General features: G+C 44.0%; 1 protein-coding gene across 2 annotated transcripts; it reads left to right on the top strand.

Annotated features, from left to right (window-relative positions):
- The first annotated feature begins 3,421 nt into the window (after window positions 1–3,421).
- On the top strand, window positions 3,422–12,985 carry RAPSN (receptor associated protein of the synapse). Of its 2 annotated transcripts, XM_058026784.1 has the most exons (8): window positions 3,422–3,637; window positions 6,362–6,700; window positions 7,931–8,089; window positions 8,397–8,495; window positions 8,592–8,714; window positions 11,280–11,333; window positions 11,909–12,108; window positions 12,838–12,985. In XM_058026784.1, the coding sequence occupies exons 1-8, from the start codon at window positions 3,422–3,424 to the stop codon at window positions 12,908–12,910; spliced, it is 1,263 nt and encodes a 420-aa protein (XP_057882767.1). In that variant the 3' UTR covers window positions 12,911–12,985. The 2 variants fall into 2 exon arrangements, with proteins under 2 accessions (XP_057882767.1, XP_057882768.1); XM_058026785.1 differs by lacking the exons at window positions 8,592–8,714; window positions 11,280–11,333 and having other exon boundaries at window positions 3,446–3,637.
- The last annotated feature ends 14 nt before the right edge of the window (window positions 12,986–12,999 follow it).

Raw genomic sequence — 12,999 nt, 5'->3', positions numbered from 1 at the left:
CCTGCAGTTAATTTGCAGCTGTTGAGCAGAGAGGCTGCAGGGGTTTCAGTCTAGATACAACTTGAGGCCAAGGTTGGAGAGAAACAATTGAATCAGAAAAAAAGGGTTTGTTTAGGCTGAATGGAAGATTCCAGCTTGTGCAGAAAGTTCACTCACCTTGTCTTATACAATCAAAGCTTTGCCAGTTATATCTTACAGAACTGACACCAGATCTCTCTTGGGTCAGAGGGGTTTTTTTTGTTTTTTTTAAGGCTTTTTATTCAATTTAAAAGGCCACCACCAATCTGTACACAATCAAACTGCACCTAAGAGCCAGTATAATAATCTCTGAAAATTATCAGCATTTTCACATGGGTTGTTACATTTATCAGCATTTGTAGGAAATACATAAAGTTGTAGATGAAATCCTGATGCTGAATGTTCTAGGAGAAATGTTTTTCCTCTCACATCCACCTCCACCTTTCACTATTTGTTTTGACTCCACTCTTCCTGATTTTACCTGCCACATTCTGCTCTCTTCATGCGGCCAGGAGTCACTGAGGGCCTTATGGAGAGCAGGGAGAGGAGGAGAAGCAGGTCAGTGTGGTCACTGAAGAAGTGAGTGCATGAGCCACTGCGTGTATGACAGGTAAGATTCCCTAATTTGATGTTGCCAAGCACCATTCAGGCTCATTTATTTGCACTTCCTAAGGAGAAACTGTGCATCATTGATGGTAGAAGCTGTACCTGCATCTTCAATGAATTACAGCTACCTTGAGTCACAGACAGATGCCATTGCTTTTTTTGAAGTAGCACAGGCAGGCAATGTTAATCTTTTATCCCTCCTTATTTAGGCAGCTGCAGCTGGGCTCAGAGTGGTATGTTTCATATCAGAGCATGTTCCTGGATTCTTGAAAATGACCCGTTTGAACTTCCTGTCTTTAGCCCTTACTTTACTAGGGTGTTTTTATCTCAATAGGCGAGTTGCAAATTGATTCCTAAGAAACTAAGCCCTGTTTCATAGTGCTCAAAAGCAAGGAGCTAAAGTGAGGTTAACAAAATGCAGGGCAGATCATCTCCTGTTAGATGGGTTTTGTCAGGCTGCAAGGCACCCTCTTCATTTTGGCTATGCTGCGTGGGGAAGGGAACAGTGCTTTGCTGACCTGGTCCAAAAGAATCTCAGGATGAGTTTGTGTTACAGGCAGCTCACCTGTGGAAGGTTAATTTTGCGAAGTAGTCTGATCTACCAAGAATGATAAAATTTTTGTTTTCCCCATTCCTGAGTCCTCGCTTGATTCTGTTACATGGCAGGCTCCAGTGGCTGCTTCTCCAAGTCTAGAAATCTGAATGGCCTCACCATTGTCATTTTCTTCCATGGGGACTGATCTGCATCTTGTTTCCATCCCACCACCTACATCTAGAGAGACACAGAAGAATTACTGCAAGGAGGAGAGATTTTTTAATATTCTGAATCAGACTTTTATGCAAATCCTAAAATCTATAAAGTACCTAGCTAATAATTTCAACAGTGATGCTGAAGTGATTTTTGCACGTTAACCAGCAGTGCATCACCGTTAGTTTTCTTCAGGTTCAGTAGATTTTTCCCATAATTTCTACTTCCATAGTTTGAGACTACATATAATCTATGCTGAAATATCATCTAGCACATTATATCTCTGAAAAACAAAGCTAAGTTAAATAATGCAAATATCATACTGTTTACGAGCTCCCAAAAGACAATCAGTCTTATTGTAGCAAAATTCTTCTACAATTTAAAACATTTTTCTTTTTGAAATATTTTTTGAGGGAATTTTGGATAAAGGACAGATGTAACCCCTTAAAATCATGAGTGCTATGATGTAAAGACTCTGGGTAGACTATCGTTCTTTATTTTGTGTCCTGCTTTCTTTAAGGATATTACCTCAGGAAGGCTCCCTTGGGTTTTTGTTGACAGGCCAGGATAGTCTGATTGGTACCCTTTGAGGGGCTTCTGTGGGTATTTACCTTTGCTTGGGGAAGAATTGCAACCAAAATTCACCAAGAATCAGGGAAGCAGCTGGAGACATAACTGGTTTTGCAGGCAGGTCTGTTGAAACTTCAAATTGCTTCTCTTTGCCCAGTAAAAGAATCACAAACTGATTCCTGGAACTTCTGCATCTGAAAACCATTCAATATCCCTGTAGCATTCTCCACCTGCCCCCCTCCTCCCAGGTTTGGTGTATGTTCTTAAGAAGGACTGAATAAATCTCTGGACCACCAAGGCTGCAGCACGTTGGTGAGAGTATTAAATGTGGCTCTTAGAGGAACCAGTCTGATTTTTTCAACAGAGTGTGGGAGACATAAAGCTATCTTTTAATGGGGCTAACACCTCTCCTGCAACCAAAAAGTGCAGATACCTATTGTTCTGTGTCTTTATTGTTATTCATCATTAAAGATCATCAAGTTCTGGATGCAGAACTTAAGCAGTGCCATTGACAACTTCTGTTGGAAACTTTTGGAGGACTGCCACACTCATCTGATGACAGGGAGCAACATTCAGTCAAGAACAAAGGTTTTCAGCATGGTTAGCTCCTTGTCCTAAAATTAGGAAGTCAGAGGTGTATTTGCAGCAAATCTGTGACAGACCCAACCTATGTCCATAAAAACAGTCCATGATGCCAATGGGGTCCTCAGAAGGGAGGCTGATTTCATGCCTAGCAAAGTATCAAGTACATTGTTGCAAGTGTAACACTGCAACAATGCAATACATAATACATATAAGATATATTTACGTGTGTACACACTGAAGTTGCCTTGTTCACACCTGACTTTTAAGACATATATTTTTCCTACGCTATTATTCTACCTGAGTCTGCTTCCTCCCAGGCTAGCCCACCACCAGCAGTGCTTGTCTAAGGAGATGGCCAGAGAGGAAAGAGACAGCCGAGGCATCCCGAGGCTGTGACTGCAGCCAATTGTCTCTCCCTGGGGTATTTATAAGCTGCATACCGGCGGGCAGGGGTGGGCAGTTGGCACCGTGACCTTGGGAGCTGGGGAGCCTGACTGGAATTCCTGGGAGCCACGTGAGCTGGACTGGCAGGAGCAGCTGCAGCCAATGGGGAGGAGACCAGCACTGGCTGTTCAGATTGAGTTTCACTCCTGTGGCTTGAGATTTTTCTCTTTCTCTCCCTGTCGTGCTTTTGCTCTTTGTTTACGGGATTGGACAGACGAATGCACTGATGGAGCCCTAGCAAGAAAGATGTTTGCCTAGTGGATTTGGGATTCTGCCTTCGTGCTGAGCAACCACTTCTTGCCATTGCCTACCACAGCTCCAGCCCCCTGACACGGCTGGGCTCTCATGGCTCTGGGCCCTCTGAGCACACAACCGCCCTCTTCTAGTGGGGCATTTTATGTTGTGCTCTCTTGTAAGCACATCCTTTTTGCTGTCCTTAGAGGTTAGTGTATGAGGCTTTTTAATCCATGGGAGATGGGTCAGGACCAGACAAAGCAACAGATAGAGAAAGGACTCCATCTTTACCAGTCTAATCAGACCGAAAAGGCCCTGCGAGTCTGGATGAGGGTTTTGGAGAAGTCTGCGGATCCTGCTGGCAGGTTTCGGGTTTTGGGTTGCCTCATCACTGCTCATGCAGAGATGGGCAGATACAAAGACATGCTGAAGGTAAGGTGAACTGGAGATGAATGCATGCCATTGTGTCGCAGCCGCGATGGAAACGTGGCTGGAGAACGGAACCTGAAGCGGGGGGTGCTCTGTGTGTAACAGAAAATACCAGCTGCTGTGTGCATGTTCTGGGCTGCTGTGATCACTGTGCTCACCAAGAGCTCCAGCCCACAAGATACACAGAATATGATTTTTCACTGGGTCTGGTTCATCAGGATTCCTGGGTTATTTAAGTTCTCTAGTTTTTCATGGGAAGCTGTCTTGATTATTTCTCACATACAGGCACACCATGTTATCAGGCTACAGGAGCAGGTATGAGAACACTTTGTCCACTACAAGCTGTTTACATTCTATATGTCAGCACAAAAGGAGAACTCAACGTGGATTCTGTAGAATAAGTATCGTTCTTGTGGAGACATTGTCTGTTATCTTGTTCAGCTTCTGGCTGATATCTAAAATAGATCTTATACTGGGGTTTTCTAATTGCAATTATTTGTTTGCCAGGGGGCTGAACAAGAGGGAAAAGAAGATGCTGTTTTGGTGAAGTAATTGAGACATCCCAGATGTCTCACAATTGAGGTCAGACAGCAGCTTCCAGTTGCCAGGACAGTATAGAAGAAAGGAGGAAGGATGTAGGGCTTGATGGAAGAGTGGTAAAAAGCAGCTGAAGTTACGTTTCAAGCACATGAGCATAAACAGTTTAATTAAATGAACAAAAAGAAGCTGGTATGTGGATCTGAGAAGTAAGAGGATGTGTACAGAGAGCAGCAGGCAGCACTTGGGAGGGAAGCTCAAGAATCTGTAAGACAAGGCAAGAGAGTGTTGTAATAGTCTTAAGAAGCTATCCCAGCCTGAAATAGGGTCTTACTGAAGGGCTTTGATATCCTCGTCCTGATGTTTTGGGTTGCCTCTTACTAGACTGGCCATCATTCAGCATTTAGAACAAAATGTGAAAGGGATGTCTACATCTCATTGAAAAGATTTTGGTAGCTCTGTTTGGAACTGGAGTGAGGAGAGGGGAACACCTCACTGATAAAGCCATGCACGTGTCAAAGCCCTATATTGAAACCAAATACTTAAGATGAAGAAGAAAGGAGAGATATTAATACACCTGGAAAAGACAAAGAATTTTGTTAAGTGGTATGAAATTAGGTGCTGGCAAAAACAACAGATAGACTGGGGAAGAAAGAAGAGAAAAAGGGTAAGATGTAGCTACCTGAAGGAAACACTGAAGACTTCATGGGGAAAAAATAAAAGGCAAAGGAGTGAGCTTAGTATACCCAAACATAATTCTTTACCTGAGAAGAGAACAGAAAGTGGGATCAGAGAAGGTGAATTTTAGTTCTTCGCAGCATTAGGAAGGAAAAATGGCTTCAGTCAAACTGAAGATTTTACAGAGCAACTGGTCAAAGGATAGAGAAAGGAGAACTTTAGCAATAAGCCATTGAGAGAGGAAATATCAGGAGAAAATGAGTCAAAATTAAAGGCATGAAATAAAAAGTAATTTAAGAAGGCCTGTGATGCTTAACCTCTTCTGGAGAGGAAAAATTACTACACACCAAGAGAAGAGGCTATGGCAACTAGGAAATACTGAAGAACTTGTGCAAAATTAAGGGAATGTGGAGAAGCATGAGCTAGCATGCACCACTGAGTCCACATAGGAGCTTTCCTAAACTGTAATGGGAACTGAGAAGATGATTACAAACCCAACATACACAGTTTATGGTTGGTGATGTTTGGGGGGTTTGTTTGGGGTTTTTTGTGGTTTTGTTTTGTTGTTTTTGGGGTGGGGGGGTTTGTGTGTGGTTCTTTGTTGTTGTTGTTGGGGTTTTTTTGTTTTGGTTTGGGGTTTTTTGTTGATGTTCTAGTAGCCTAAATTATTATGTGTAGCCACAATATAAAAGGAAGTAATTGATTCCTTTGGAATTTGCCATCCATAATCCTGATAATGTCTAATGAAAATTGCCACCTTTGCTACTGATACTAATTCAAGCCAGCCTGAATGCTTGTGCTTGCTTCATCACAGAACATAAAGAGTTACTGCTTAGAAGAGTTTGCAGCTGGAAAGAGACTTCATTGAAGAGAACAGTATGCAACAAATCCTAGAGATTATAGAACCAAGACTGTCAAGATCAAGACTTCAATTTATTAGTAGAAAATTCCTTAAAGAAGTAGCTTGCTTTTTTCTATTAATAGAAAAATGTATATTTTATATATACTAATAGATATTAATATATATACTAATAGATAGATTAGATATATAATAGATATATAATGGATATTATTATATATACTATTAATATACTATAGTATATTAATAGAAAAAAGAATATTTTAATAGCTTAGGAATTCCAGAGAAAATGGGATACATTACAATGAGTGGAAGAAAACAGAACTGCATTGTGTCAGATGTTTCCTGCTTCACCAGCCTCCCTTTATGGCCATTTAACAGCTGTTTTCCCCTTACAGCCAGCCTAGTTCATCTTCCCTGCCCTGAGACTGTGTGAAGAGAGGGAGAGGTTTCTTCTGAGACTTCATAGGCCTTTTAAACCTCCAGATAACTGCTCAGTGCATACATACAATGCTTCTCCATGTGCTGATGGCCTTGTCTGCCCTGCTCAGAGATGAGACTCTTTCTCCAGCGCAGGGTGCTACTCTGTGGGAGCTTGAGCTGTATTTAAATAAACTACACACTTTTGTAAACACTATCTTCTCTACTTAAAGTTTGCAGTGGTCCAGATTGACACAGCACGGGAGCTGGAAGACCCAGATTTCCTTACAGAGAGCTACCTAAACCTGGCTCGCAGCAATGAGAAACTCTGTGAATTCCAGAAAACAATCTCGTACTGTAAGACGTGCCTCAACATGCAGGGTACCACTGTGAGCATGCAGTTGAATGGCCAGGTGAGCCTCAGCATGGGCAATGCCTTCTTGGGCCTCAGCATTTTCCAGAAGGCTTTGGAGTGCTTTGAGAAAGCTTTACGCTACGCACACAACAACGACGACAAGATGCTGGAGTGTCGAGTCTGCTGCAGCCTCGGGAACTTCTACACCCAAATAAAGGTACAGTCACCTAAGGGACAGGAGGGTGGTTGCCCCACAGATTCAGGGAAGCACTGGAAATCACGGGAATTTCAGCCTTTGTCTTTCCTATAGGAAGTGCTGAGAGAGCACTGTAAGCTAAAACCCCTTTGCAAAATCCAAATGGAGGAGTACTCTCCTCCACAGTAAGGATGGGAGGATTAGTGTCATGTTTACACAGCACGGCAGAAGCAGCTGTGAATATGTGTGTTGAAAAGATCAAACTTAGCTTCAAAGAAGATCACATCAGAGACACAGGGCTGGCAGCCAAAACTCATGGACTCTCTGTTTCTACCACTATTGTAGGCAAATAGCTGCCAGCCAGCTGTAGGTAAAACCAGGCAGGGACTGAGCACAGGGGTGATTTGCCAGTTATAACTTCTAGTACAAACAGCAAAAAATAGGTTTTTCTCACAAAGTCCTGATTTCTTCAGTCATAGAAGATCATCACATGAAGTGTGGTGACCAAAAATAAAGAAAATAACATTGTGCTGAGCACTTTTCAGATGTGAAATAAGAAGGGAGAAAGAAAATTTGAGAATCTGTGGTTTCCTTTCTGCATTGTGGAGAATAAAAAAAAATATGAAGATTTTTTCACTTCTGTGCTCTTATATAACTTACTTGAAAATGGTTTCAGATATTAAGATAAGTTTTACAAAATTATTGTAAAATAAGATTTATTTCTAACATGCTTTTAATGCAAAAAAAAAAAGAAGTTTAAAATGTATTATTACTTTTTGTGAATTTGATGAGGCCAGGAGTTTTAGTTCCTCTTTCCTGCAATGATGGATAATGAGCTTCTTGGAGATCCAAACTCACCGTTTAGAGAAAATGAAGGCTACATGTAGATGTTACAAATAAAGATGATGTAAGAGCAGAGAAAGTTTTCAGCCTTTGCTTAGAGAGGAGGGTAAATGGTTCCTGCAGAATAAAGTTATGGCATACTACATAAAATTCATTTGCTGGGTCATTGCCCCAGTGTCTAGAACGCAGAGAATAATAAGGATTCAATATATGGCAATTCCATCTTTCACAATTTGAAATCCACCGAAATACTGCACACACAGAAGAGGAGCAGCGTGAGTTTAAACATGTGCAGAAATCTGGTAACTGTTGCAGTGTTAGTAAATGAAAAATAGCTGGCCTTTTTCCTTCTCTCCTTTTTGCTTTATGTTTGCCGTGACTGCTGTCTGTGTGCTTGTTGCCTTACAGGACTATGAGAAAGCCCTGTTTTTCCCCTGTAAAGCTGCTGAGCTGGTGAATGACTACGGCAAGGGCTGGAGCCTCAAGTACCGTGCCATGAGCCAGTACCACATGGCCGTGGCCTATCGCAAGCTGGGGCGCCTGGCGGACGCCATGGATTGCTGCGAGGTACGGGGCAGGGGCACAGCTGGGGGCTCTGCCCCGCTGCAAGAGAGAGACCCTGCCACTCACACCTGACTGCACATCTCCCTGCTGCCTTCCAGTCTTAGAGCTGTAGTTTCTGTAGCCAGAGGGCTTCAAAATTTGGCTCTATGAATGGTCCTTGGTTAGGAACATGTGAAAAATATTTTCCTTGCCTTAAAAGATGGTGCCGTTTCTTTGGAGCTGAGCTTTTAGTGGCTAGAGTCCAAAGTCCCAGCCTTGCTGTTTTGAACAGGAACAGGCTGTTCTACTGACCAGAGGCAATTTCTTGCAGGAGTCCATGAAGATTGCCCTGCAGCATGGTGACCGGCCGCTGCAAGCACTGTGTCTGCTCTGCTTTGCAGATATCCATCGCAGCCGCAGGGACGTGCAGGTACAGCTCCTTCCTGCCAGGAAGGATGGGAGGAGTAGCAAGAGGGCATGAAAAGAGTTCATAGCAAAACATTTGCTTTCCTCCCTGTGTCTGCAGACAGCCTTTCCTCGGTATGACTCTTCCATGAGCATCATGACAGAGATTGGGAACCGCCTGGGCCTGGTGCAGGTGCTGCTAGGAGTGACTAAGTGCTGGATGATCCAAAAGGAGCTGGACAAGGTCAGTTACAAACTTGGTTCTACACAGGTTTGTAGGACAAAACTAGAGCACAGTCTCGTACTGCACACTTCAGAAGAGGGTACAGTTCAGCAGAGACCTGTACCCCCTTGGTTCTACCAACAGGGTCTGTTGCTGGTAGAGTTCTATTTCTCTGAATGGTCTCTCTCAGCCAGGGATTTGTTACTAATGGTAGGAACATGCATTCTGAGTCAGACTGCTAAATTACAGAATTGCCTCATTAGTCAATCCTGATGACTTTTAAGCTCTATGCTGAGAAACCAGCACTGGAGGAAGGAAGCCTTATGCTCTGAAATAGATTCCCCTGCCTACTTTTTAGTTCTATGACTAAGCTCATTGATGTGCTAATGATGTTTAGGCAGCTCTACAGCTCCACCATGTGCTTTGCAGGCAAATGTGGCATAAAATTCTTGGAGAAACTTTGACGGTCTGTAAACTCTGATGTGAAACAGAGGAATGAGAGCAGGAATTTATTTGGGGATAGATAACCAGTCAAGATAGAAATAGGGGGTGAAGTTACTTATACTAAAAAGGCGTAGACAGCGTGTATGTGTGTTAAAATCCAGACTGCACTAGATGCAGCACATTGCATAGCAGGAACACTATTCAGCCACAGAATTAAATGCTCAAAGGTTAGCCCTGAACTAGCTCTGAACAACTGTACACAGTGCTACATCAAGACGCTGGTTGGGTCTAAATATGGTGAAATTTTGCTCTTATCACTCATATTGAGACACCAAGAATTTTAGCTCAAATGAAGCAACCCAGACATCAGTATGTCCAGCTAGACAGGTTCAGGGTGCTGTCAGCATCAGAGTGCCTCCATCAGTGAATCAGTTGGGTGAGACCCCCTGTGCAATCTCAGGAAGTAACCACCGTGTTTGTTAGCAATGGGAAGAGAAACTGTGGACTTGAAAAGCTAGCTCAGTATCAAAAGAACGGGACAGGACACAGCAGGTAGGCCTCTGCAGAAGACAATATTCAGAGCACTCATCAAACTCTTCCATTCACTGATTCTATCTCGAGCCACTGTCTGATATCAAGCAGCTCTCACTTGTGAGAACATGATGCGGGCTTTGCACAGAATTCTAATCTCACCAAATCCCACAGAAGAAGAAAGTGAAGGAATCTTGTATTCTGTTCCAGGCAATAGAGGGAAGTCTGCCCTGCTGGGTCAGGGACCTTATGTCTGCTGACCAAATGTGACTTCCTCAGGTGTCACATCCCTGAATATTCACCCAAGCCTGTTCTTCAACTTGGCAGGCCCAGTTTCCATTTCTCATGCTACTCATCCCTGTATCAGTTACTTAATAAAGCAATTTGCTAACTTTCCACTTGCAGATTCCCTGGTTTTGCTCAAGCTTCTTCCATCTTCCCAGTCTCTTTCACCAGTTAGTCCATTTCATTTGCGTGTAATATAATCAATGCTATTCCAGATCCTCCCAAGCTGCTCACAGCTTGCTTGCCCTCATTCTTGTGCAGTCCAAGACAAACTGTCCCCTAGACTTTTCAACATCCTTTCCCTTACTCCACACATTTCGCTTTGATTCTTGTTCACAATCATTAATTTCAGGAATTTTCAGCACACAGTCTTCCTAAGCACCGTTCTCAGTTATGTTCTCCCTGCTGGCCTTCAGTTCCTGCTTCCCTCTCCTACATTTCCTTATCCTAGGCTGTTGCTGCCACCACAAGTCTAATGCCATCTCCTCTGCATTCACAGCACATTTTTGCATCTCATCTGGTCCTCTCCTCCTACAACAGCAGTAATTCCAAATTATAGGGTAGAAATTTTATAATGTTCCTCCTGAAAACTACTGCATCACAAGGGAGACCTCTTCTTCCCCTTGGAGAAAAAGGAAGCAGATCTCAATAGCTCTGGAAAAGAGAGACTAATTATCAGAACAGCAAGGAACACTGTGACATCTAGGTGAAAGTAGGGAGTCATTTGGTATGACAGCTGCTATGCTAAATATTTCCTTCAGATTTTAAAAATGGATGGCAGAACACTCCTACATCACACCATGTGTAAGTAAGGCAAGGTGGATATATGAACAGCAAGGAAAAAATGGATAAGTGTGGTGCATTGGTGCTGGTGATCCCTTTCCTCGCCTCTGGTACAAGTGAAATTGAAGTTGCCCAACAATTATTGAGCCTGCAAGGTAGGATGGGGACAAGGCTTGCTTTGCCATCCCAGCCCCAAATGAGCATGTGGGACTGAGTTTAAATAAGTCTGCATTCTCTCTGCTTGGGGACCAGCCTCTGCCAACACCGACACTGAGTGTGTGTGACAGAAATGCAGCTCTTGCATTACTTGCGGTCCTTCAGAAACCAGCTTTTTCTTACACATTAACTTTTGGTAGGGGAGGGAAATCTGCCCTCCCAAAAAAAGCTTTTTTGATTCTCCAGTGTCACAGGGATACTTGTTAATCCAAATTTTACTCTGTACTTCTTTACCTCTTTTTTTAAATAATTCTAATAGGACATTCATAAAAGCCTGGTTTTCATATATTTGGCTGAGAACTAACAACCAGTGCTCTCAATTCACAGGCCCTGGAAAGCATTGAAAAGGCACAGGAGCTGGCAGAGGGACTAGGGAACAAGGTAGGATCCTTTTCAGCATTCTTCATAGTCTTGTGTCAGGCAATATAAGATGTCAAACATTGAAGGCTTGTCGTTGCTCATTAGCACTCCTATTAACCAGTGAGTGTTTGAGATTTGCTTTGTCACTAAGTGTTTGGTTGTGGGCAGTTGCACAGATAATCATCAGTATGCAAGTCTGAAAAATGAGTAAGGAGTCACAATGGGATAGGCAAAGGAGAATGAGAAGCAGTGGAAATGGGGTGTGAAACAGACAGAGAGCTAGAGGATTAGAAGTCTCTTCTTGAAAAACACTTTTGCCCTGAGCAGCTGCTGAACTGTGCGCTGGCTGGAGGCAAAGGAAAGTGATGTATGTCAGGGGTAGCTCAGGGAAACCAGGACTGGAAGAGCTGCTGAGTGTCTCAAACCTGGTGTTTGTTACCTTTTTGACACAAAGAAGAAGGGTTAATGACAGGAATTGCTGAGGCCTGATGATGTTTCTGCAGCTGGCTGATGGGGCTGTGGTGTTCCCACTCCTGCTTCTGGTCTGTGTTCACCCTGTTGCTCACTTGTCTTATGTTTCTGTCCTTCACCTGCAGCTCGGCCTGCTGAAGCTTCACTGCCTGTGTGAAAGGATCTATCGCACGAAGGAGCAGCAGCAAGAATTGCGTGACCATGTAGTGAAGTTCCATGAATGTGTGGAGGAGATGGAGCTGTACTGCGGCATGTGTGGAGAGTCCATTGGGGAGAAAAACAACCAGCTCCAGGCACTACCTTGCTCCCATTTCTTCCATTTGAAGTAATTAGCTAGAAGCACTAAAATTATTATCATTACATTGGTCATAGAAAAGAGCTGCTTAAACCCACAGCAGTCCTATGCACACTGTTCCCCAGGTCTTTGTCTGCCTTGCAGGATCCCCTTGCAGTGCTAAGAGTCTCTCAGCCTTGGAGGGTGAGATTTAGCCATCATATCCATCACACTCCCATTTGTCCTCTAAATAATTATTTACTGATGTCCTCACTTTGTAGGTGGCCAGCTCAGTTCACAAATTCTTATTTGACTCCTCCTGGGGAATCAGTTCTTCATTCCCAGGGGCAGTTTGGCTTTTTCCCACGTCCCCTCACTTTCTCCCTTGGCTAGTGGCAGACAGAGGTGGAGAAGTTGCTCAGACTGTTATTATGCTACTGCCATGAAAGAAATTAGCTGCACCATCATTTTACTGTAGGAAAAAACACGAGTGTTACAAAACACTCTGAAAACTAATCAGGAGACTAAGAATAACAAAGTTTCACACTGACACCAGAATCAGCATCAAACTACTGGGCAGTGAGAGATGTCCGATGAGCTCTGGGGACTTGTCTCCAGCCGTACAGAACAGACTTTTGTACAGGAATTTGCCCAAGTGCCTCCCTGGAAGGGACGGGGGGGAGATGCGGTCCCTGCCGGTGGCGGGAGGGCCACGGGGAACAGCTCTGAGGTGTACGAGAGCCGAGGAGCGGCCCCTGACCCGACCTCCTTCCGTTGCAGGTGCCTGCAGACCAACGGGACCCGCGGCTGCCCCAACTGCCGCCGCTTGTCGGTGAAGCCCGGCTACGTCTGACCGCCCGGGCCCGGCGGGGACTGGCGGAGCCGCTCCCGGGCCCCCTCGGGCTGTGCCTGGCGGGGCCCTCCTCGCCTCCCCTGCGCGGG

Source organism: Melospiza georgiana, chromosome 6 (genome assembly GCF_028018845.1).
Source record: "Melospiza georgiana isolate bMelGeo1 chromosome 6, bMelGeo1.pri, whole genome shotgun sequence".
NCBI classification, from domain to species: Eukaryota; Metazoa; Chordata; class Aves; order Passeriformes; family Passerellidae; genus Melospiza; species Melospiza georgiana.
The sequence above is the reverse complement of the archived record's forward strand: the minus strand, read 5'-3'. Positions and strand labels throughout refer to the sequence as shown.

What these genes read in the sequence shown, in the direction of transcription:
- RAPSN (XM_058026784.1), top strand. Translation starts at nt 3,422, where the DNA reads ATGAGGCTTTTTAATCCATGGGAGATGGGTCAGGACCAGACAAAGCAA. An exon ending in TCCAAAAGGAGCTGGACAAG is followed by an intron (nt 8,715 to 11,279) that starts GTCAGTTACAAA and finishes CTCAATTCACAG; the next exon opens with GCCCTGGAAAGCATTGAAAA. An exon ending in TCCCATTTCTTCCATTTGAA is followed by an intron (nt 12,109 to 12,837) that starts GTAATTAGCTAG and finishes CTTCCGTTGCAG; the next exon opens with GTGCCTGCAGACCAACGGGA.